Source organism: Chiloscyllium plagiosum, unplaced genomic scaffold (assembly GCF_037043375.1).
Source record: "Chiloscyllium plagiosum isolate Xiang-an unplaced genomic scaffold, Cpla_swu_hap1 HiC_scaffold_7, whole genome shotgun sequence".
In the NCBI taxonomy this organism is placed as follows: Eukaryota; Metazoa; Chordata; class Chondrichthyes; order Orectolobiformes; family Hemiscylliidae; genus Chiloscyllium; species Chiloscyllium plagiosum.
The window spans coordinates 105682712-105704624 of NW_028270145.1; the positions used below are offsets into that span (position 1 = coordinate 105682712).

General features: G+C 42.2%; 1 protein-coding gene across 6 annotated transcripts in view; it reads right to left on the reverse strand.

Annotated features, from left to right (window-relative positions):
* The window catches only part of bin1a (bridging integrator 1a), a 161623-nt gene that overhangs the window by 41838 nt on the left and 97872 nt on the right, over nt 1–21913 (reverse strand). For all 6 annotated transcript variants that reach the window (XM_043694269.2, XM_043694271.2, XM_087989334.1 and 3 more), the window contains 3 exons: nt 14667–14752; nt 8216–8291; nt 6406–6461 (listed from right to left, as the gene is read on the reverse strand). In XM_043694269.2, coding sequence (XP_043550204.2) covers nt 6406–6461; nt 8216–8291; nt 14667–14752 — 218 coding nt within the window. The remainder of the gene's footprint in view (nt 1–6405; nt 6462–8215; nt 8292–14666; nt 14753–21913) is intronic.

Consider the following 21913-nt stretch of genomic DNA (forward strand, 5'->3'; position numbering starts at 1 on the left):
TAGAATAGTCTTGTACAGTCAATAAATTGGGTTAAAAAAGAAAAAAATCAAGATCAAGCTTCTTTGCATCTTGGAGCAACAGGTTTCTTTTCAGACAAAAAACCCAGTTTGAAGTGTGGCCAGATAGCATGGTTTGTCTTCAGCTTTTAGTATTCAAATGTTATACATGAGATATGCTTGGTCAAAGAAGTAAGAAAAATGAAATTAGCCATGAAAGATTACAGTTCAATTGGTTGATAAGGTAATAAATAGAAGATCGACTGACTATATTATGCAAAGATAACTTAATAAAACACATTCCTGAGAGGATTAAGAATCAATTCAGAGGTAGCTTTGAAATGATCAATTGTTAAAATGGATTCCAGAAAAGATAACATCTTATTGAAGTGATGCACCTTTTCTCCTTTTTACATACTATGTTCCTTAAAGTTAGGAGAAAGTGGAGTTGACATTGAGCCCAATGACCCTTCTTCAGAACATTCTGAAGGAGCATCACTTGACCCAAAACATTAACTCTGCTTTCTCTCTACAGACACTGTCTGTAAGTCATTCCAGTAATTTCTATTGTTTCTGATCTTCAGCATCTGCAGTTCTTTGGTTCACTTTCCTTAAAGTGTTCTTTGGAGGCCTTAAAAGACAGAAGGCAGAAAGCCACTCTGTAGAATTAGCCAGAAGCTGATTCCATGTGCAGCATCATTAAGTGCCTTGTTTCCCCTTCTGTGAACAGAAGGAAGTTGACTTAACTGTTTAATGTTAACATAGCAGCTCGTTGAGAATGCTTTGATTTATGATAATGTTAGGTATGCATTTCCCTCTCCTCCCAAAACAACCAGACTGTTACACCAAGATATGAGTACTTCTTTCCCATATGATCACTGTGTCCCTCAGATGTTCCTGTTCACTGTATTCTCAGCATTCAAGAGACCACTCACTTTTTGTACCATAATTGGAAAGAAAGTAAGTTGGACTGCTGTACTGCTAAAAGCATCAAGAAAGTTTTTGAAATTTGAAGATCAAGTGGTATTATGTTATGTGTACTTTAGGTGCACGTGTTACATTTTGGAGCAAGTAGTTATTTTTTGAGACAGCTTGATACCAAGAGTCTTTGAGTTGAGGGAAAATTGCATGACAACAGCCTTAGATCTGGTCCAGCTACAAATTATCAGAGACCTGAGATGTGTACTCAGACATCTAAAAGACTACTAACAAGAAACATCTGCCACCGCCTGAGTCAAAAAGCCAAAACATGACAAAGTAACAGAGCAGATCTGGGCCCACCTGATCACCTATTGAATCAAACATCTGCTCTGTGTCATCATCTTGAAACAAGCCAAGAGAACTGAGGAACAAAAAACTCGTCCCACGTTGTAGTCTGGATTCTAACTACAGAATTTGTTCTCTAAGTCACCCATCATAAATATTTTCCCACCTGTAACCAGAGTTCCTTCTAAATTTCCGATTGGTTTTGTGGACAACCGAGGCCTGTGCCCGGCTTCTAGACTGGAGATCAATGCCATTGAGCTGTGTGCCATGACAGGATGGCCATGTGTGGAATAGTCAAGTGGCTGCTCACACGCAAGTAGCCTGGAGAGAACATTGTTCAGAACACATTGTGGGCGGCACGGTGGCACAGTGGTTGATCAAGACCCAGGTTCAATTCCCGCCTCAGGCAACTGTCTGGTGTGGAGTTTGCACATTCTCCCCGTGTCTGCGTGGGTTTCCTCCGGGTGCTCCGGTTTCCTCCCACAGTCACAAAGATATGCGGGTCAGGTGAATTGGCCATGCTAAATTGCCCATAGTGTTAGGTTAAAGGGGTAAATGTAGGGGTATGGGTGGGTTGCGCTTCGGCGGGTCGGTGTGGACTTGTTGGGCCGAAGGGCCTGTTTCCACACTGTAAGTAATCTAATCTAATCTAAAAGTAATCTAATCTAAAAGTAATCTAATCTAAAAGTAATCTAATCTAAAAGTAATCTAATCTAAAAGTAATCTAATCTAAAAGTAATCTAATCTAAAAACACTTGTGTCAAGCTCTGCTTTGGTCTGTTTTATTTGTAAATGGGAGCCTATATTTAGGGTTTTACAAAAGGTATTAACTTAATTTGTACATAATGAATAAACCATTTCTTGTTGGCCATTTGTTAAAGTAACTGTTATAATAAACAGTTACTTTACTGTTAATCATAAAACCCAGTGTGAATTTGGTCCCAAGCAGCAGTCAGGCAGATAAATTAACCATCTTCATAGTTTAATTGGATTGTTACAAATTTGGAACAGTTTGTGAAAAAGTGGGGTTCTATTATCAATGTACTCTTCCCAATTGAATTGTAACAAGGACAAGTTTTCTTTTTGTCTCCTTTCACTGGATTGCTATGTTAACCCAAGCCTCACCAAGACATCATTCAGTCTCTTTTGGAACCAAAATAATTCCCTTCACAATTAACTATTAAGCAATCAAGCATCGACTAACTGCACAGCGAAGTTACCAAGAAAGTGACTAAGTTTTTCAACAACTAACACGTTCTGCTCAACTTCCTTTGGAGGGGTTGGTAATAAGTAAAATTTGGATTTTTGCAGCAACAGAGAAAATGAAACTTTTTTCAAAAGGTTTTAGCTTAACAAAAATCATAAACATGGATTACAAGCCACACATCTCTACAGCATTAAAAGCAATGATACAATCTCTCTTAGAAGGAACTCTGAAGTAATCCTGTACATCTTATAAAAAACATGTAATGTGTTACAACAACTACCAATCACCATACTGCACCATAATTGGTTCACAGCATGTTACTGACCACAAATAATTTCAACCAAAAGTAAATCTCCCACAATACAATCAGTATTAGAAGATACGTGCAAGGACTGGAGCATAAAACCACATCATGCAAGTGTGGGTCAGCTCAAGTGCTTCTACTCTTTTAAAGGTTAAACATGGTCACAAGTTTCCATTCAGACTGTACAAAGCAAAGGCACAGGTCAACTAGCAGCTAGACTGGTTCAAATGATTTCATTTGCCCACGAGAGGTCTTTGAGAAGCCAGAATCAATTCCTGATAAATAGTGGAGTTCTCTGTACAACCCAAATTAGATTAGATTAGATTAGATTTCCTCCAGTCTGGCAAGTCCACACCGACCCTCCGAGGAGCAACCGACCCAGACCCATTCCCCGACATTTACCCCTGACTAATGCGCCTAACACTACGGGCACTTTAGCATGGCCAAGTCACCTGACCTGCACATGTTTGAACTGTGGGAGGAAACCAGAGAACCCAGAGGAAACCCACGCAGACATGGGGAGAATGTTAAAATTCAATGTTAATACTCATGGACGGCACGGTGTCACAGTGGTTAGCACTGCTGCCTCACAGCACTAGAGACCTGGGTTCAATTCCCTCAGGCGACTCTCCGTGTGGAGTTTGCACATTCTCCCAGTGTCTGCATGGGTTTCCTCCAGGTGCTCCGGTTTCCTCCCACAATCCAAAAATGTGCAGGTTGGGTGAACTGGCCACGCTAAATTGCCCATGTAGGGGAATGGGTCTGGGTGGGTTGCGGGTCGGCGTGGACTTGTTGGGCCGAAGGGCCTGTTTCCACACTAAGTAACCTATCTATCCACATGGACAGTTGACTGAGGTAGGAATTGAACCCAGGTCCCTGGTGGTGTGAGGCAGCAGTGCTAACCACTGAGCCACCATGCTGCCCAAATTATTTAAAGCAAATGCATGAAATCAACACAATTGTGCTTATGTGTACAGAGGAAACCAAAATATGCAAAGCAAATCTGCACCACACCGAACACATCATAGATGATACAAAATCAAGTTACTGGAATAAGTCAGGTCTGGCAGCATCTGTGGAAAGAAAGCAGAGTTAACATATCGGATTCAATGATCTTTCTTCAGAATTGATAACAGGTAGGAATCAACTAGGAGAAAGTGAGGACTGCCGATGCTGGAGATCAGAGTCAAGAGTGTGATGCTGGAAAAGCACAGCAGGTCAGGCAGCATCCAAGGAGGAGAATCAACGTTTCGGGCATACACCCTTCATCAGGTAGGAAAAGACCTGGGGTTTTGGGAGGAGGTGGGGCCTTAATGGGGGCACAGCCAATCCATTTTCACCTCCTTATGGTCCTCATTATCAGCTTGTTTCCCTCCCTACCATTATCTTTGTCTAGCTTTCCCTGAGTTGTCTCCATCTACAATTTACTCTGTTCCCATCCCAACTTCAACATATAAACACCACCTTTTCCTCGCCGCTATCCAGTTCTGAGGAAGAGTCAGTAGAGTGTAAATCTTAACTTTGTTTCTTTCTCCAACAGGTGCTGCCAGACCCTCTGAGATCCTCCAGCAACTTATGTTTCCAGCATCAGCAGTGCTACATATTTTTAAAAATCTTATTGTAGATACATTTTTCTCTGTCAAGAAACACAGTTAAATCTAAACCATTGAGGTTACAAGCATTGTAAGCTTCATATCTACAATCAGAGTAATTTAGCACAATAATTCTACAGCACTCTAAAATGGATCAACAGGGTTCAACAGACATTTGCCACCACAGCTCAGTAATCCATCAAGTCCATGCTGGCTTTCTGCACAGCAATCCACTCAGTGCCCTCCAACTGCTCAAATTCCTTAGCTCAGCAGTCTACTTCCCTCAAGTGCCCAGCCAATTTCACCCACCTCTCTTCTTCCCACTAATGCCCATCACCTACAAAGCACAAGTGTGGTATAAGACACTGGCCTGATGGAAGCAGCACTCGATATGTTGAGCATCCTCCTGTATGAAGCTTGCCACACCATTCACCACTTTAAATGCTAGCTTTTCCAACCACCACACCGGCAATACATCTATTAATGCATGGGAGTAATTCATCAAGATACCGAAGACAGCGTCTTCCAAATCTATGACTTACACCTAGAAAGCCAAAGGCAGCAAATGCACAGAAGCACTACCACCTTCAAGTTCTCTGATTCCCGCCCCACTGTCTTATAAACAAGCCACTGGCTTTCACTGTTGATGGATCAGAATCCTAGAAATCAGTCCTCATCAACATGTGCGCTCACATACACACCAAGAACAGCAACAATTCAAGGCAGTAGCTTACCTTCAACTGCAAGGGCAATCAGACATGGACAACAAAGGCTGGCCTTTAAGGGCAGCACAGCAATTCAGTGGTTAGCACTGCTGCTTCACAGCACCAGGGACCTGGGTTCGATTCCTGCCTTGGGTGACTGTCTGTATGGAGTTTGCACATTCTCCCAGTGTCTGTGTGGGTTTCCTCCGGGTGCTCCGGTTTTCTCCCACCATCCAAAGGTGAATTGGCCATGCTAAATTGCCAATAGGGTTAGGTGCATTAAAGGGAAATAGGTTTGAGTGGGTTACTCTTCAAAAGGTCAGTGTGGACTTGTTGTCTCTCTCCCACTGCAACCCCCAGGTCATCTCACCTTCATCTCCACCCCACTCTGACCTAATCAACTCCATCCCCACCCCCGTTCACCTATTTTACTCTATGCTACTTTCTCCCCACCCCCAACTTCCCTTATTTATCTCTCCACCCTGCAGGCACCCTGCTTCTATTCCTGATGAAGGGCTTTTGCCCAAAACATCGATTTTCCTGCTCCTCGGATGCTGCCTGACGTGCTGTGCTTTTCCAGCACCACTCGAATCTAGACTCTGGTTTCCAGCATCTGCAGTCCTTGTTTTTACCTAGGACTCCGTGCTGTCAGGTTTTCCAGTGCAGTCATGCAATGCTACTAGCTATGAGTGTATTTTCCCTTACTGCCCCTCAAACAGACAATAAAAATTGCCAAGTGTTGGCAGACACAAATATCCGATCAAGCAGCTTTAAGGGTCTACTGCAAACCACAATGCAAAAACAAAATTGTACTATATTACTACAATATTCATAAAAGAGTTTAAAGCCAGTCTTACAGGTGAAAAATAGCAAAGTGCAGCCCTGCCTATAGTGGTCATTGCACCATTTCAGAGAGCAGGGCAGTTTTGCATTGGCGTCCCAGCCAAACTTTATGCCTCACATCCTTCAGGCCATCATTACATTGGTGTGTGGCAGATTATTATACATAATTTGGGTGCCATGTTAATTATATTTCATGAGTACTTTACCAAAAGTGCCCTGAAAGATACTATGAAAATACAAGTCTACTATTTTTCTAAGCAGGATTGACAACGCCATTCCTAATGCAGAACACTTGAGTCTGAGGTTAGCTATCTCTGTGCAGACCAGAAATCAAATCCAAAGGCAAGTTTAGCAATGGAGGCAAGAGACCATATTGTTCATATTTTCACAAGATCAAAGTAAAAATATTCAAAAGAAATCCTCAAAGCAAATAAAGGAAATACTCTTAAAAGCAACTTCACATCTCCTTAGTGCACCCTTGATTAGACGAACCTGTCCACGTATTGCAGCTCCAATTGGTTCATCACGGATCCAAGATTTTGGTTCAGCTGTGAAGGAAAGAAAAAAGGAATGAGTCATCAGGATGGAGAACATCACATGGGGGATGATACAGCTAACAAGGAAACAAATGTTTCTTTGCCACAAGTGTCACTGGAATATGCAACTCTACACTACCTGCAGTGATTGACAGAAACAACTTGGATGAGTAAATAGGAAGCTAGATAAGCACAAGGGAGAAATGCTTAGCTGGGGGAGAGATTAAGTCAGTAAAAATTACTCATGGCAGTTAGTTCAGGTGGCTGGTTTCCAATGCAGACAATAGCATGGTTGAATACCTGTACTGGTTGAGGTCACTGTGAAGTTCCCACCTTGTTAATTGCTCCCCTTGCCTTTAGTGTGATGACTTTTAAGGTTAAACCAGTTGTCTCTCTCAAGTGAGACAGCAGCCCTGTGTCCTCTGGGACCATGCTGACTTTTACTATTACTGACATGGAGTGATGGAGCTTAATGCTTCATCTCTATGCCAGAAATAAAACCAAATTTAAACCAGTCCTCTAGAGAAGGTAATGAAGGGAAACAAGGACACACCAGCCACAGAATCTGAGCAATAGCAGGAGAGCATCACAGAATACCAGATTGTGTTTTGCAATTCTCTGCAGCAATGTGGCTACAATGACTTTAACAGCTTAGGATCTACAATGGAAATTGTGTTCAAGAAAATTAAGTGTATTATTCCACACACTAAGGCCAGACAAGTCATCGAACAATTGTCAGTCACATTCAAACTGTCAAGTTTGTGCAATGGTAACACTATTTAATCAAACAAAACAAAGTAGTCAACTATTGGGATAATTTGCTTTTGTGTAACCATTTCGCTCATGCCAACCAACCAGACCAATCCTAAACAAAGCTTCTCCCAATAAACACATTTTGATAAAATCTAAAGCAATAACTAATTAAAAATACAATTCACATTCTTGTCTCCAATTTTAATTTGATACTGCATAATCATTGCATGATTTCAATATTGCCAGACTCCAGAATAGATATGCTATGTTAGAATTCATAGCATATGAAGGAGTCCATTCTATCCATGACACCTCTAAGCTCTTTGAAAGTGCAACCCAACCCACCCCACTCCCCCACCATTCCCTTTAACCTTGCATGTTTTTGCTATCTACTCAATACTTATTACATTAAAGGCTGATCATACACAACTTTTCTATGAATCTCAAACTGTTCTTTCATCCCTTCAATCAGCACACTTGAAATTAACTGGCCATTACTTCATCTGCACCTAGTCCATCCTACTCTCGTGATGGCATTATTGAACAAAGATTACTGCTCTTGAAGACCCTTGGGGCAATTTTAAGTAAAATAACATCAAGACAAGAGGAGATATTGGTCAGATGAACAAAAACTTCAAAATGGAGAATCTGGTCAATGCAGTGTAAGGTGGGAATTCTTCAGCTCAGGGCCTTGGCACCTGAAGGCACAGCTGCCAATAGTGAAACAATTAAAATCAGGGATGCTCAAGAGCAGAGAATTACTGAGTGAAGGCTTCAGTGTGTCATGGGGCTCATGGAGTTGAGAGTTAAGGGGGAATGACATGGAAGAATTTGAGAGCAAGCATGGGAATTTAAAACATATTTTTATTATTTTGGGACCAGCAATACAGGATAAGGAAACAAGCCTTCATGCGCTTTAAAACACAGGCAGAGCTTTAGATCGCCAAGTTGACAGAACCTACGCTCTTCAAACATTAGAAATTAAAACATCAAGCCGACTAATCATCACATACCTTGCTCATTTCTTTATGAAACGTTTCCTCCAGACCAGCTATATTTTGGAATGTGTTCACATAAAAACCAACACGGCTGTGAAAAGCAAAGAAAGAGACACTCAACAAGAGCAAGGTAGTATGCAGTTAAGAACAGGATTAATATCACAGATCATTGCAAAGTTTGATTGTTACAACAATTCAAGTGTTTGAATGCAATGACTTCTTAAAATAGTAATGGTTGGAAGTGGAGAAAGTCCACATATGCAAGTTAAAATGTCATAAAAAGTTTTGGATGTAGGTTTGCTCGCTGAGCTGAAAAAGGTTCATTTCCACGACGTTTCGTTACCTTACTTGGTAACATCTTCAGTGGATCTCGTGCAAAGCAATGCTGAAATTTCCTGCTTCCTATTTATATGTTTGGGTTTCTTTGGGTGGTGATGTCATTTCCTGTGAAATTACTTCCTGTTCCTTTTCTCAGGGGGTGGTAGATAGCGTCTTACTCTGTTTGTTGATAGAGTTCCGACTGGAATGCCATGCTTCTAGGAATTCTCGTGTGTATCTCTGTTTGGCTTGTCCTAGGATGCATGTATTGTCCCAGTCAAAGTGGTGTCCTTCCTCATCCGTATGTGAGAATACTAATAAGAGAAGGTCATGTCTTTTTGTGGCTAGTTGGTGTTCATGTAGCCTGGTGGCTAGTTTTCGGCCTGTTTGTCCAATGTAGTGTTTGCTACAGTCCTTGCACAGTATTTTGTAAATGACGTTAGTTTTGCTCATGGTCTATAGTTTCAAGTTCATTAGCTGCTGTTTTAGCGTGTTGGTGGGTTTGTGGGCTACCATGATGCAATGGGGTCCGAGTTGTCTGGCAGTCTTTTTCAAGATATCTTTGAAGGAGGAGTGTGGCTCGGGTTTCTGGGCGCGTTTTGTCTGCTTGTTTGGGTTTGTTGCTGAGAAATTGGCAGACTGTTCATTGGGTACCCATTCTTTTTGAATACATGGTAGAGGTGATTTTCCTCTGCTCTGTGTAGTTCCTGTGTTGCAGTGTGTTGGATCGTTGAAATAACGTTCTGATGCAGCTTCGTTTATGGGTGTTGGGATAATTGCTTCTGTAGTTCAATATTTGGTCTGTATGTGGTGTTTTTCTGTAGACATTGGTTTGAAATTCCCCATTGGCTGTTCGCTCTACTGTGTCATCTAGGAATGGCAGTTTGAAGTTGTTTTCCTCCTCTTTAGTGAATTTTATGCCAGTGAGGGTATTATTGATGGTCTCGAAGGTTTCCGCTAAGTTGTTTCATTTAGTAATGACAAAGGTGTCATCCATGTAGCGGACCCAGGGTTTGGGATGGATGGTTGGCAGAGCTGTTTGCTCAAGTCTCTGCATTACTGCCTCCGCTAAGAACCCTGAAATTGGAGATCCCATGGGTGTTCCATGGTTTGTCTAAGTTTTGTTGTTGAAGGTAAAGTGGGTGGTAAGGCATCAGTCCACTAGCTGGATGATATTCTCCTTGTTGATCAAGTTAGTGGTGTTTGGTGTGTGTGTCTTTGGGTCTTCTAATAGTGTAGTCAGTGTTTCCTTGGCCAGGTGAATGGTGGTTGACGCAAACTAGGATGTTACGTCAAAGGAGACCATTATTTCATCCTCTTCTATTTTAGTGTCTTTGATGGTCTTCAGGAATTCTTGGGTGAAGTGGATGGAGTGGCGTGAGCCTTCTAAGTGTGTTAGCTTTTCGTGTAGCTCCTTGGCCAATCTAAAGTTGGTGTTCCGTGCAAGGACTGTAACAAACACTACATTGGACAAACAGGCAGAAAACTAGCCACCAGATACAGGAACACCAACTAGCCACAAAAAGACATGACCCTCTCTCACTAGTATCCTCAATGATGAGGAAGGACACCACTTCAACTGGGACAATACACCCATTCTAGGACAAGCCAAACAAAGACATGCACAAGAATTCCTAGAAGCATGGCATTCCAACCGGAACTATCAACAAACAGAGTTAGACCCCATCAACCACCCTCGAGAAAAGGAACAGGAAGTGACTTCACCACAGGAAATGACATCACCAACCCAAAGAAACCCAAATGTGAATAGAAAGCAGGAATTTTCTGTATTGCTTCGCATGAGGTCCACTCAGAGTAAGGTAAAGAAACGTCTGGAAATGAACCTTCAAGTTCAGTGAGCAAACCTTCATCCAAAATTTCAACCTGAGCTACAAATCTTCTCAAAACTCATCATAGAAAGTGTGGGGAAATCTGTGGAATCTGTTTGAACACATCTGTTGTGAGGTGTTTATTTATCCATGTTTCTGATCTATTATTTCTTGGTGTTAGAATACAAGTTTCACATTTATTCAAAACGGTGTCACTGCTGCAACATTACACAATTGTTTGTTCAAAATCTTGAAGCTGGCTCTGTTAGATGAAACTGGAACTCTATCAACAAACACGGAGTTAGACCCCATCCACCCCCCCCCCCCCCGGAGGAAAAGAACAGGAAGCAATGTCACAGGAAATGACATCACCAACCCAAAGAAACCCAGACATACAAATAGAAAGCAGGAATCATCAGCAGTGCTTCACCTGGAGACCCACTGAAGATGCTACCTAGTAGCATTTCCAGAGAAACCATCTGGAAATTAACCTTCTAGCGCAGTGAAGAAACCTACATCCAGAACCTCAACCTGAGTTACAAATCTCCTCAAACCTTGCTAATTTAAAGTAGTGGTTAGACCCCGCCTGGAGAATCGTAAGCAGTTCTGGCTCCACATATTAGGATGGATATATTAGCCTTCAAGGAAGTGCAGCATAAATCTACAAAAATACCTGACCACCATGAGTTAAGTTACAAGGGGAGAAGCAATCCCACAAACTTGTATTCCTGGAGTTCAAATGGTTGATTATAGTCTGATGCAAACATTATGGCAATAATTAAGTTTCAGCCAAATATTCTATTTCCACTTATCAGGGAACATAGAGTTAGGGACTAATACTGGATGAGCCTGGTCTTTCAGGAGTGAAGCTAGGAAATATGCCTTCATGTAAGATTGGTCAGAGCTTGGGATTCTGTTCACACAACTCAAAAGCAGCTCAGCCAGCTGTTAATTTTAAACCAGACTGCTAGATTCTTGGCAACTAGTTAAGGACAAACCAAACAAATCATAGGGCTATGTCAAGTACAGTTGCATTAAACTGACAGAATAGGCATGAGGTATTAATGGCTTACTCCTGTACCTCTGCTTTAAGAATGAAGCAGAATGTATAAATTTAACCAACAATCTCAGTAAATGTAGGTATAGACACGAGGATATAAAAGTGCTTGAGATGGAATATTCAAGGTTGGAACAAATAAGTTTGTATGACAAAAACAGGTGAAGGCAATAAGTGAGGATAATAGGCTGCAGAATATAAAAAGGTTAAGCAAATGCTTAAGTGACACTTCAAGCACTCATCCAAGTACTTTTTAAAACTTGAGGTTACTCAAATCAAATAGCTCTCAGTGCATCCAGACCCTGGCTACCCTTTTGGGTGAAGAGTTCTTTTTCTCTCACCTACCCTCAATCTCCTACCTTTCACCTTAAGTGTGCCTCCTTGTAATTGATACTTCAATGAAGTGGAACAGCTGCTTTCTATCCAAGCTGTCTATATCCGTCAATCTTATACACCTTTCTCAGCTCCTCCATCAACCTTCTCTGCTCCAGGGGTGGGGGCAGAGAGGGGGAGGGGAGTTCTTGTGGTGTCACGGTACTGTTCCTACCTCAAGCCAGGAGGTAGGGGTTTAAATCCTGCCTACTCCAGAGGTGTTTGATATCACTGGCAGGTGGATTAAAAAAAGTACACCACCTTTGAAATGAGATTGTGGGTCATCCTCTGCATTGGGTTCCATACTTTGGCTAACAAAAATCTGCCAGTTTGCCAGATGACAATGGCTAATTTGCTGCAGATCTCTGACAGAAAGAGCCTTCTGATCTCGATGTAGGTTTGCTACAAGAAAGGTTCATTTTCAGCTATATCCAGAACCTCAATCTGAGGTACAAATCTTCTCAAAACTCGCTAGCCTTCTGATCTATTCAGAGTTTAGATCAGAGTGGTGCTGGAAAAGCACAGGTCAGGCAGCATCCGAGGAGCAGGAAAATCAAGAATAGAGACAGGAAGCCTCCAGAGTGGAGAGATAAATTGGGGGGAGGGGGTGATGCTGGGGAGAAGGTAACAGAGTACAATAGGTGCATGGGGGTGGGGATGGAGGTGATAGGTCAGAGGTGAGGGTGGTGCGGATAGGTGAGAAGGGATCTGAAACCAGCTTTGACAAAGGGTCAGTTAGACTCAAAACGTCAGTTCTTTTCTCTCCTTACAGATGCTACCAGGCATGCTGAGATTTTCCAGCATTTTCTCTTTTGGAGGTGGTAACAGAGATTGGCAAGTAGGACAAGTCACGAGGACAGTGCTGAGCTGGAAGGTTGGAACTGAGGTAAGGTGGGAGGAGGGGAAATGAGGAAACTGGTGAAGTTCACATTGATGCTCTGGTGTCGAAGTGTTCCAAGGTGGAAGATGAGGCGTACTTCCTCCAGGCATCAGGTGGTGAGGGAGCGGTAGTGGAGGCAGCCCAGGACCTGCATGTCCTCAGAGAATGGGAGGGGGAGTTGAAATGTTGGGCCACAGAGCAGTGGGGTTGACTGGTGCAGGTGTCCCAGAGATGTTCCCTAAAGCGCTCTGCAAGGAGGCATCCAGTCTCCCCAATGTAGAGGAGACCACATCAGGAGCAACGGATACAATGAATGACATTGGTGGATCAACATATCATATAGACAGATAGGATGAAACACTGAAGCATTTTGTCAGGTTCTCCAATCTTACTGGTAAGGGTGAGAGTAACCAGGGTGTGAGTAACCAGACGATACAGAACTGATGATAGCTTGGAAAAGTGGTTGGTTATGCAGAAAATAGGGTGCAGGGAAGGGAGAAAGAGTCAACAATAAGTGGAGACAGAGCCCAAAAACAGAAAAGAACAGCTAGGCTATGGAACAGATAACCTTAGCCCAGGTGAATGAATGGCTGTTAATGCAAACTATTAAAGGCTAAGAATGGGTAGTCTGGAACAGCAGGCATGTGATAACAGGGCCTGATGCATGGGGGTGGTGGTAAGGGCATAGGGAGAAGGTGCCTCAAGCCCTTAAATACTTGAACTTGAAAGAGTCGAAAAGGCTGTAACATTACTCAAGTGAGAAATGAGGTGCAGTTTTTGCAGCTTACATTTTAACTAGTAATTGCACTGTTGTAAATTGGGAACAAAAAAAAGGAAAAAAAAAAGTGAGATGAACAGAAGATCACAAGACACAAGTAGTCAAATGACAAATTTTGTGGTGCAAGGCCAAAATGAATTGGCAATGGGACAAGGAACGGAACAAATAGATGAACCTAGAGGTTTACCAGCAGAAAGATGAACAGTTCCCAGCCAAAAGTAAAAACAAGATTAAAAACAATCAAAGCAAAGCTTGCAAAGCAAAAGGAAAATAAGGGGACAGACATTGGGCCTGAAATTGTTCAGTCCAGAAGCAGATAATTTAAAACGTTCCTCAAAATTATATTGTGCTTTATCAGAATACCACAGGGAGATCAAGGACAGAGGTCAGATTGAAACAAGTTGGAGAATTAAAATGACAGCAAATTTAGGGTCACACTTGGGGACCTAGCAAAACTGCTGCATAAAGTGGTCACTCAATTTTCATTTGTTGCCCACTGCACGTCAATCCACATCATAAGCAGTGATTATACTGACCTGGAAGGAATCTATGAATATCACTATCACGTGGAAGGAGTGCTACAAACCATGGTCATTCAAGGAGGGTTAAGGAAAGGGTAGTTGTTGCATATCCTGCACTTGGCCAGAAAAGCACTATGGGCAGGGGCTGACCCGGTTATGGCAGAAGGAATGTCTCTTTCAGAATCTCGAAAGCAGGGAGGAAAGCATGGCCTTTACCACCATGTCATTCTTACTTTCAGAAGTTTGTTCTAATGCTACTCACACCTCCTCTAGAGATCTTTGATTACTCATTGTGCTACTAAACTTCAACATTACCTTTCTGCCACTTACTCTAAATCTCTCCTGTCATCCACTCTCAAATTTACTCACCTGCCTGAACCCTCCCACTTGTACATTGAAAATCTAACAGTTGCAACTTTTCACTTCTGAAGAGGAGCCAATCATTGACCTGAAAAGCCAACTTGTTTTCTCTTAGCACAAACACCAACTGAATTTTCCAACATTATTCTTACACATTCAGGCTAGATGTTACCTGAACTGCAAGTCACTCAGCTTTGAAAATAACAGGGCCAGCATGTCAAAATGTTCTTGTAATAAAAGACAAAATGCAGAGAATTTTTATCAGAGCTTTGGCCATTCACAAATTAAATCAACATCAGTTATTTCTCAGTACAATAGGAAAAGCATTCAAAGAACAAACTGACCACTTACCTGTTCCATAGTGATGGCAATTCTTCCTGCAAGTCAATATTAATTTCCTCAAACACTTTCTGGGCTTTTAAAAATTCTTCTTCTGCCTTGAAACGCCAAAAACATTCCAAATAAGCAAAAGGCATTTTAACAATCACGATAGACCAAACACCCAAGTAAAAACATGAGCTAATTTAAAGGTTGAATTTCAATTGCCAGATTTAAAGGTTACTCATGGAAGACACTACACAGGGTAGCAGTTGCCATCAGTTGAGCATTCCAGAAATTCAAACTACACACCCAACTTCTACCTCCCTTGACAACCAAATGCTCTCTCTTTTTTGTTCTGTCAGTGATGAGTTGATCAGCTGTTCCAAATGCATCACCGTCAATCCTGTCACAGGCAACATCCCCATTCACATTGCTTTCCCAGGTCAATGAGGAACAAGGGCCACAAAAATACTCACTGCTGGTTTTGGGCGAGGCAGGTCAATGAAATTTAAAGCATTCAATTTGTGCACTGACTCCATGCTGAATACATGAATTAGATCTGCTTTTTTTATAAAGGTCTCCACCATCTACAAGGGAAAGTATTCCAAAGACTTCTGTCTCAAATGAGAGATCCCTACCTCTAGATTCATCACAGGAGGAAATTACACGGTGCATATTGAGGGGTCTGTCCTTTCTATCTTATGCTTCAATCAAGCAGCTTCTTATTTTTCTAAACTCTAGCAGATAGAAGTCTAACCTAATCTCAAATAACCTATCTACTAAGCTATCCCTAAATTGTATCCAATATATTTCATCCTTCCTTAAGCAAGCCAATAATGTACACAGTGTGTCAAATGTGATCACGCTGAAGGCCTGTACAACCGAAGCTCAACCTTCCTAATTTTAGAGTCAAAGTCAGTTTTATCATCACACTCAGCTTCCTGTGACTAAGCCAATTTTGGCACCAACTTACCAAACTACCTTGGATTCCATTTGCTTACTTTCCTGGTTTATTCCTACCACCCCTTTGAATAATAGTACCACATTAGCTATCCTCTAGGCCTCTGGCACCTCTCCTAGAGCCAGAGAGGATTTGAAAAATTAATATCAGGGACCCTATAATCTCCTCCTTTGTCTTTCACACTCACCTGGGAAACATCTCATCTGTGCCTGGGGATTTATCTAACTTTAAGCCCATTAAAGTTACTAATAAAAACCACAAAAACTTTTCCTCAATGTTGATTTGTTCAAAAATTTTGCACAGTCAACCTCCCTGACTTCTGTATCCATGTCATTTTTCTCTATCATAAAGAGATATGTAAAGTACTAATTTAAAATCTCTCCTGTCTTCCAGCTCCACGTACAATTTTGCACATCGGTCCCTCATGGACCCTCCTCTTCCCCTGGTTATTCTCTTGCCCACAATACATTTCTGAAATACCTTGAAGTTTTTCATGCCCCTGTGCTTTTCTAGCATTTTTGTTTAATTAACCCCTAGAGTAACTAGGGAAAGGAAAGGACCATTCAAGGACAATAGACAATAGGTGCAGGAGTAAGCCATTCTGCCCTTTGAGTCTGCACCACCATTCAATATGATCATGGCTGATCATCTTTAATCAGTATCCTGTTCCTGCCTTATCTCCATAACCCTTGATTCCACTATCTTTGAGAGCTCTATCCAACTCTTTCTTAAATGAATTCAGAGACTGGGCCTCCACTGCCCTCTGGGGCAGAGCATTCCACACAGCCACCACTCTCTGGGTGAAGTTTCTCCTCATCTCTGTCCTAAATGGTCTTTTTTTAAGCTGTGTCCTCTGGAAGGAAGGGTGTGTTTGGAATGCTTCATATCAGTATTCAACAAAAAGAATTACATTGACGGTGGTAAGATAGTCTAAGGGATGCCGATATTAAATAGGTGATGTAGATAGGTCCGCAAGGCCTGGTGGAATCTATTCCAGGAAACTGAGGAAAGCAAGGGAGGAGATCACTGAGGCATTGATAGAGATCTTTGGATCATCTTGAACTACAGGCAAAGTCCCAGAAGACTGGAAAATAACTAGTGTTGTTTCTTTAAAAGGCAACAGAGATAACACAGGAAACTAGTGTCAATAGCTCAGATTGTGGCAACATTAATGGATAAGGTGTTAAAGGCAACATACAGTATGCTTCCCTCAAAATTGGTCAGGGAATCAAGTATAAAGTTGGCAAGTCATGTTGCAGGTGTACAAAACATTAGTTAGGCCACATTTGGAGTACTGCGTGCAGTTCTGGTCACCATGCCATCCCTCTAGGCCTGCATAACCCCGTATCACACTGCCTAATGATCCCGAACTAGCCCTCAACATTCAGCTGGTCAGGGTTACACCAGAGCCCAAAGCGAGTCCTATCTCAACTCATGTTTGTCAAGAAGAATTGTCACACTGATGAGCATTCTTTACATTGCCGTGTAACAGTCTGTAATCTGGTTACACCCAAGGTACATCCATCTTTGGAGAGAGTGCAGCAGCAGCTCAGCAGGATGTTGCCTAGATTGGAGTGCAATAGCTGCAAGGTGTTGGAAATGTTTTCGCTAGAGCGAAGGTTGAGGGGTGATCAGATAGAAATATAAAAATTATGAGGGGCACAGATAGAGTAGATAGTTGTGGAATGTGTTTCACAGGGTGGAAAAGTCAAATATGAGGGGCCATAAGCTTAAGGTGAGAAGAAATTTAAAGATGTTAGAGACAAAGTTTTCCTTTAAAAAGAGGGTGGTAGGTGTCTTTGACATCCTATCATGCATTCTCAATAATGTGATTGCCCCATTTCCTTTTGAAGTGCTCAATTGAGGAGCCAGTGATGTCATCATTGCTTATTGCAATAGGTGATGAAACAACATTGTAACACCATCTCTTATACCCCTCCCTATCTCACCTGAAGTTTCTATACCCTACAATAACTCTTCTTTTCGCAGGAAGATCCAAGACTTTCTACATTCTGGAGACAATACAACACAAATAAATTCTTTGCTATACCCTTTAAAAACTTATCCGTTTGACTTAAAATTAGGGCCAATTCCATATTCAACAATTTCAACCCATCTCTCCATGCTGCATTTCATTTGACATTGGTTACCCACTCAACCTGTTTATAAATAGTTCACAACAATCAAGCACATTTGACATTTGCAAGTTCATAGATTCCAGCTTCACTCAAAGAAAACACAGCCCTATATACCAGATACAAAGACTTTTCAAACAGGAACATCGGTTTGTGTATTAAACCCACTGTTTCCAATTTATGGAGACTGTTTCCAACCCCACTCCAAATTCTACTTCCAAGGAATTGATTCCATCCTTTGCCCAAAAAAAGATGGCACCAGACACTTGAAACTGAGCTGTAAGATTTGACCCATAGATAACTTCTAACCTCATTCACTGATCAAGCTCACCTCAATTTCTGTCTCAGATCAAACTTTGCCATTCACCGTTCAGGCCTTCAATATTTCTAGATTCAAACCTTCCATGCACCCTTAATTCCCATATTTCTCCCACACCCATACCCTTGAACATATCTAAAATTCTGCTGCCTGTGGCTTATCATCCAACTGTTAGTCAGCCTAACTAGCTCAAAGTTAAGCTATATATCATTTGAAAACTGTCACCTGATCCCTGTATGGTCTCACTCCTTCCCATCTTTGCTTTTCCTTCTCAGCCCACAACCCTCCAAAATATCTGCTCTCCTCTAATTCTGGCCACTTGCGCATTCACAAGTTTTAATCACTTCACCTTTTGCAACCTTACCTAGACTTTCCACACTCTGGTTTATCCTCACCTTTCTCTAAAGAGTCTTTGCACGTTTAAAATCCTCTTGAAAACTGATCTTTTTAACCAAGCATTCTGTCATCTTACCCAATATCTTGTTCAACTCTGTGTAAACTTCTATTTCATTATGTTCGCGGGGGGGGGGGGGGGGGGGGGGGGGAAGGAGGGTGCTTTGGTACTTTTCATTAAAATACACATTCTTCCTCAAAATGAGTTGTTCAAGGTCACAGCAATTGAGCATACTTCCAGGAGTAGGAACAAGGCTCAGTGAAACCTAGACCCTCATCACTCAAATAACACTTCATTTTACGAATGAGCTGTATTTTTTAAAAAACTCAATTGGAAAGGATGACTAGACCAGGCCTCTTTAGAAAAAAATGTAAACACAGCTAATAGAACTCAAAGCTGTGAATGGGTTTCATAGTACAGATGGAATATGAATGTTTCCTGTAATGATTGTAATGAGGTTAACCAGGTGGAGCTGAGAAATGGGCTCCATGATTGGGGCTGTTAATCTCACCCAATCAGGAAACATCAGGAGTTTGAGGTTCTGTGCACTCAACTGACTTGGAGGAACCCATGACATGTGTGAAGGGTGACTTAGTGAGGGGATAGCGGCGTCTATAGAGTTATTTCAGTGGCAAACAGAGACAAAAAACAAGCTCCTGAAGAAATTCACTCATCTTTGAACTGGGGGACTTATTCAATTGTGAAGACTGAGCCCAGCATATGGAAAGAATGCTTTTGTTTTTCTGATCAACTGACACTGGTGTAGACGAAGTGCAAAAAGAATAATTCTCCTGGCTGCTTGTGGACTTGCAGCTTTCTCAGTTATTAGAAGTCTAACTTTCTCTGAGCACTAAGATACTAAAACCTTACAAGAATTATAAGCGGCATGGGCAGCATGGTGGCACAGTGGTTAGCACTGCTGCCTCACAGCGCCTGAGACCCGGGTTCAATTCCCGACTCAGGAGACTGACTGTGTGGAGTTTGCACGTTCTCCCCATGTCTGCGTGGGTTTCCTCCGGGTGCTCCGGTTTCCTCCCACAGTCCAAAGGTGTGCAGGTCAGGTGAATCGGCCATGCTAAATTGCCCGTAGTGTTAGGTAAGGGGTAAATGTAGGGGTATGGGTGGGTTGCGCTTCGGCGGGTCGGTGTGGACTTGTTGGGCCGATGGATTTAGTTAAGGAGTATTACGACTCAGGGGCTCCTCTAATTCTGAGATACTATCAGTTTTACTTGGCATTTCAAGAACCAGGGGAATCAGTATCAGGATTTTCAGCAAGGCTAAGACGATTGGCAGAGGCATGTATGTGACTTTGGTTTAACATCTGAATGAGATGCCAAGACACCATTTGGTATGTGAGATCAATGATGTAACCATGCAAAAGTGTCTACCAGCTGAAGCCCAACTGGCCTTCAAACAGGCACAATTGATTCTGTCATTAGAAAATACAGCAAATAGAGCATGAGTTGCAGGGTATGTCAATGGAAGTTGACACCTTTGCCAGGCTGAAAGGGCTTGCAGTACACTACTTGGGTGAAGGCATGTGCATAGCCTCACTCGGACGTATCTTGAACAGAGGGACTTTAGATCAGCCCACAGCAGAATTCCCCAAAAAGGTCAAGCCTTGGCCATGCGGTTAATATTTTCTTCAGAGTCTGGGCCAACAAGTCATTGTAGCCACGCTGAAGATGTTCTATAGAGTAGAATGCTGACTCTCCGACGAGGTATGAAACAAAGAGCTCATCTGTTTGGGAGGACATAATTAAAAACAGGAGACAAAATAGGAGAACAACTGCAATGGAGAAAATCCTCCAATTCTCAGTAGACATCAAAGCAAGTTACACATTTATTTTGTGGGCTCTTGAAATGCACAAACAGGTTGCCATATGGAGCAGATGGTTGCAAAGTGGTAAAGACACAGGTTTAGTAATCTAGAACCCAGGCTAATGGCGCGTGAACATGGATTTTAATCCCACCATGAAAAATTGGATTTATGAGTATCTGGAAAGGCACTGCTTGATTAGGGACAGCCAGCACGGATTTGTGAAGGGTAGGTCTTGCCTTACAAGTCTGATTGAATTCTTTGAGGAGCATGTGGATGAGGGTAGAGCAGTGGATGTAGTATACATGGATTTTAGTAAGGCATTTGATAAGGTTCCCCATGGTAGGCTTATGCAGAAAGTCAGGAGGCATGGGATAGAGGGAAATTTGGCCAGTTGGATAGAAAACTGGCTAACCGGTCAAAGTCAGAGAGTGGTGGTAGATGGTAAATATTCAGCCTGGAGCCAAGTTACAAGTAGAGTTCCGCAGGGATCAGTTCTGGGTCCTCTGCTGTTCGTAATTTTTATTAATGACTTAGATGAGGGAGTCGAAGGGTGGGTCAGTAAATTTGCAGATGATACGAAGATTGGAGGAGTTGTGGATAGTGAGGAGGGCTCTTGTCAGCTGCAAAGGGACTTGGATATGATGCAGAGCTGGGCTGAGGAGTGGCAGATGGAGTTCAACCCTGGAAAGACAAATAAGAATGCGGAATACAGGGTTAACGGTAGGGTTCTTAGTGAGGTGGAGGAACAGAGGGATCTTGGGGTCTATGTTCATAGGTCTTTGAAAGTTGCCACTCAGGTGGATAGAGCTTGTAAGAAGGCCTATGGTGTATTAGCGTTCATTAGTAGAGGGATTGAATTCAAGAGTCATGAAGTGATGTTGCAACTGTACAGGACTTTGGTTAGGCCACATTTGGAGTACTATGTGCAGTTCTGGTCGCCTCACTTTAGGAAAGATGTGGAAGCTTTGGAGAGGGTGCAGAGAAGATTTACCAGGATATTGCCTGGAATGGAGAATAGGTCGTATGAGGATAGGTTGAGAGTGCTAGGCCTTTTCTCGTTGGAACGGCGAAGGATGAGTGGTGACTTGATAGAGGTTTATAAGATGATCAGAGGAATAGATAGAGTAGACAGTCAGAAACTTTTTCCCTGGGTACAGAGTGTTACAAGGGGACATACATTTAAGGTGAAGGGTAGAAGGTCTAGGGGAGATATCAGGGTGGGTTCTTTACCCAGAGAGTGGTGGGGGCATGGAATGCGCTACCTGTGGGAGTGGTAGAGTCAGAATCTTTGGTGACCTTTAAGCGGCAATTGGATAGGTACATGGATGGGTGCTTAAGCTAGGACAAATGTTCGACACAACATCGTGGGCCGAAGGGCCTGTTCTGTACTGTATTGTTCTATGTTCTATGTTCTAATGGTGAAATCTGAATTTAATAAAATTGCTGATGCAAACATGATCACATTCTGTTGAAATCATAACATGTCTGGTTCACAGAGCCCTTGAGAAGAAAATCTACCATCCTGAACTGGTCTGGCCGAGACATGTGGCTGGTTCGCTAGATGATGAGGAATAGGCAACAAATGCTAATCTAATCAGTAACACCCACATCCCACAGATGACGAAAAAAAACATTCCTCCTCTTTC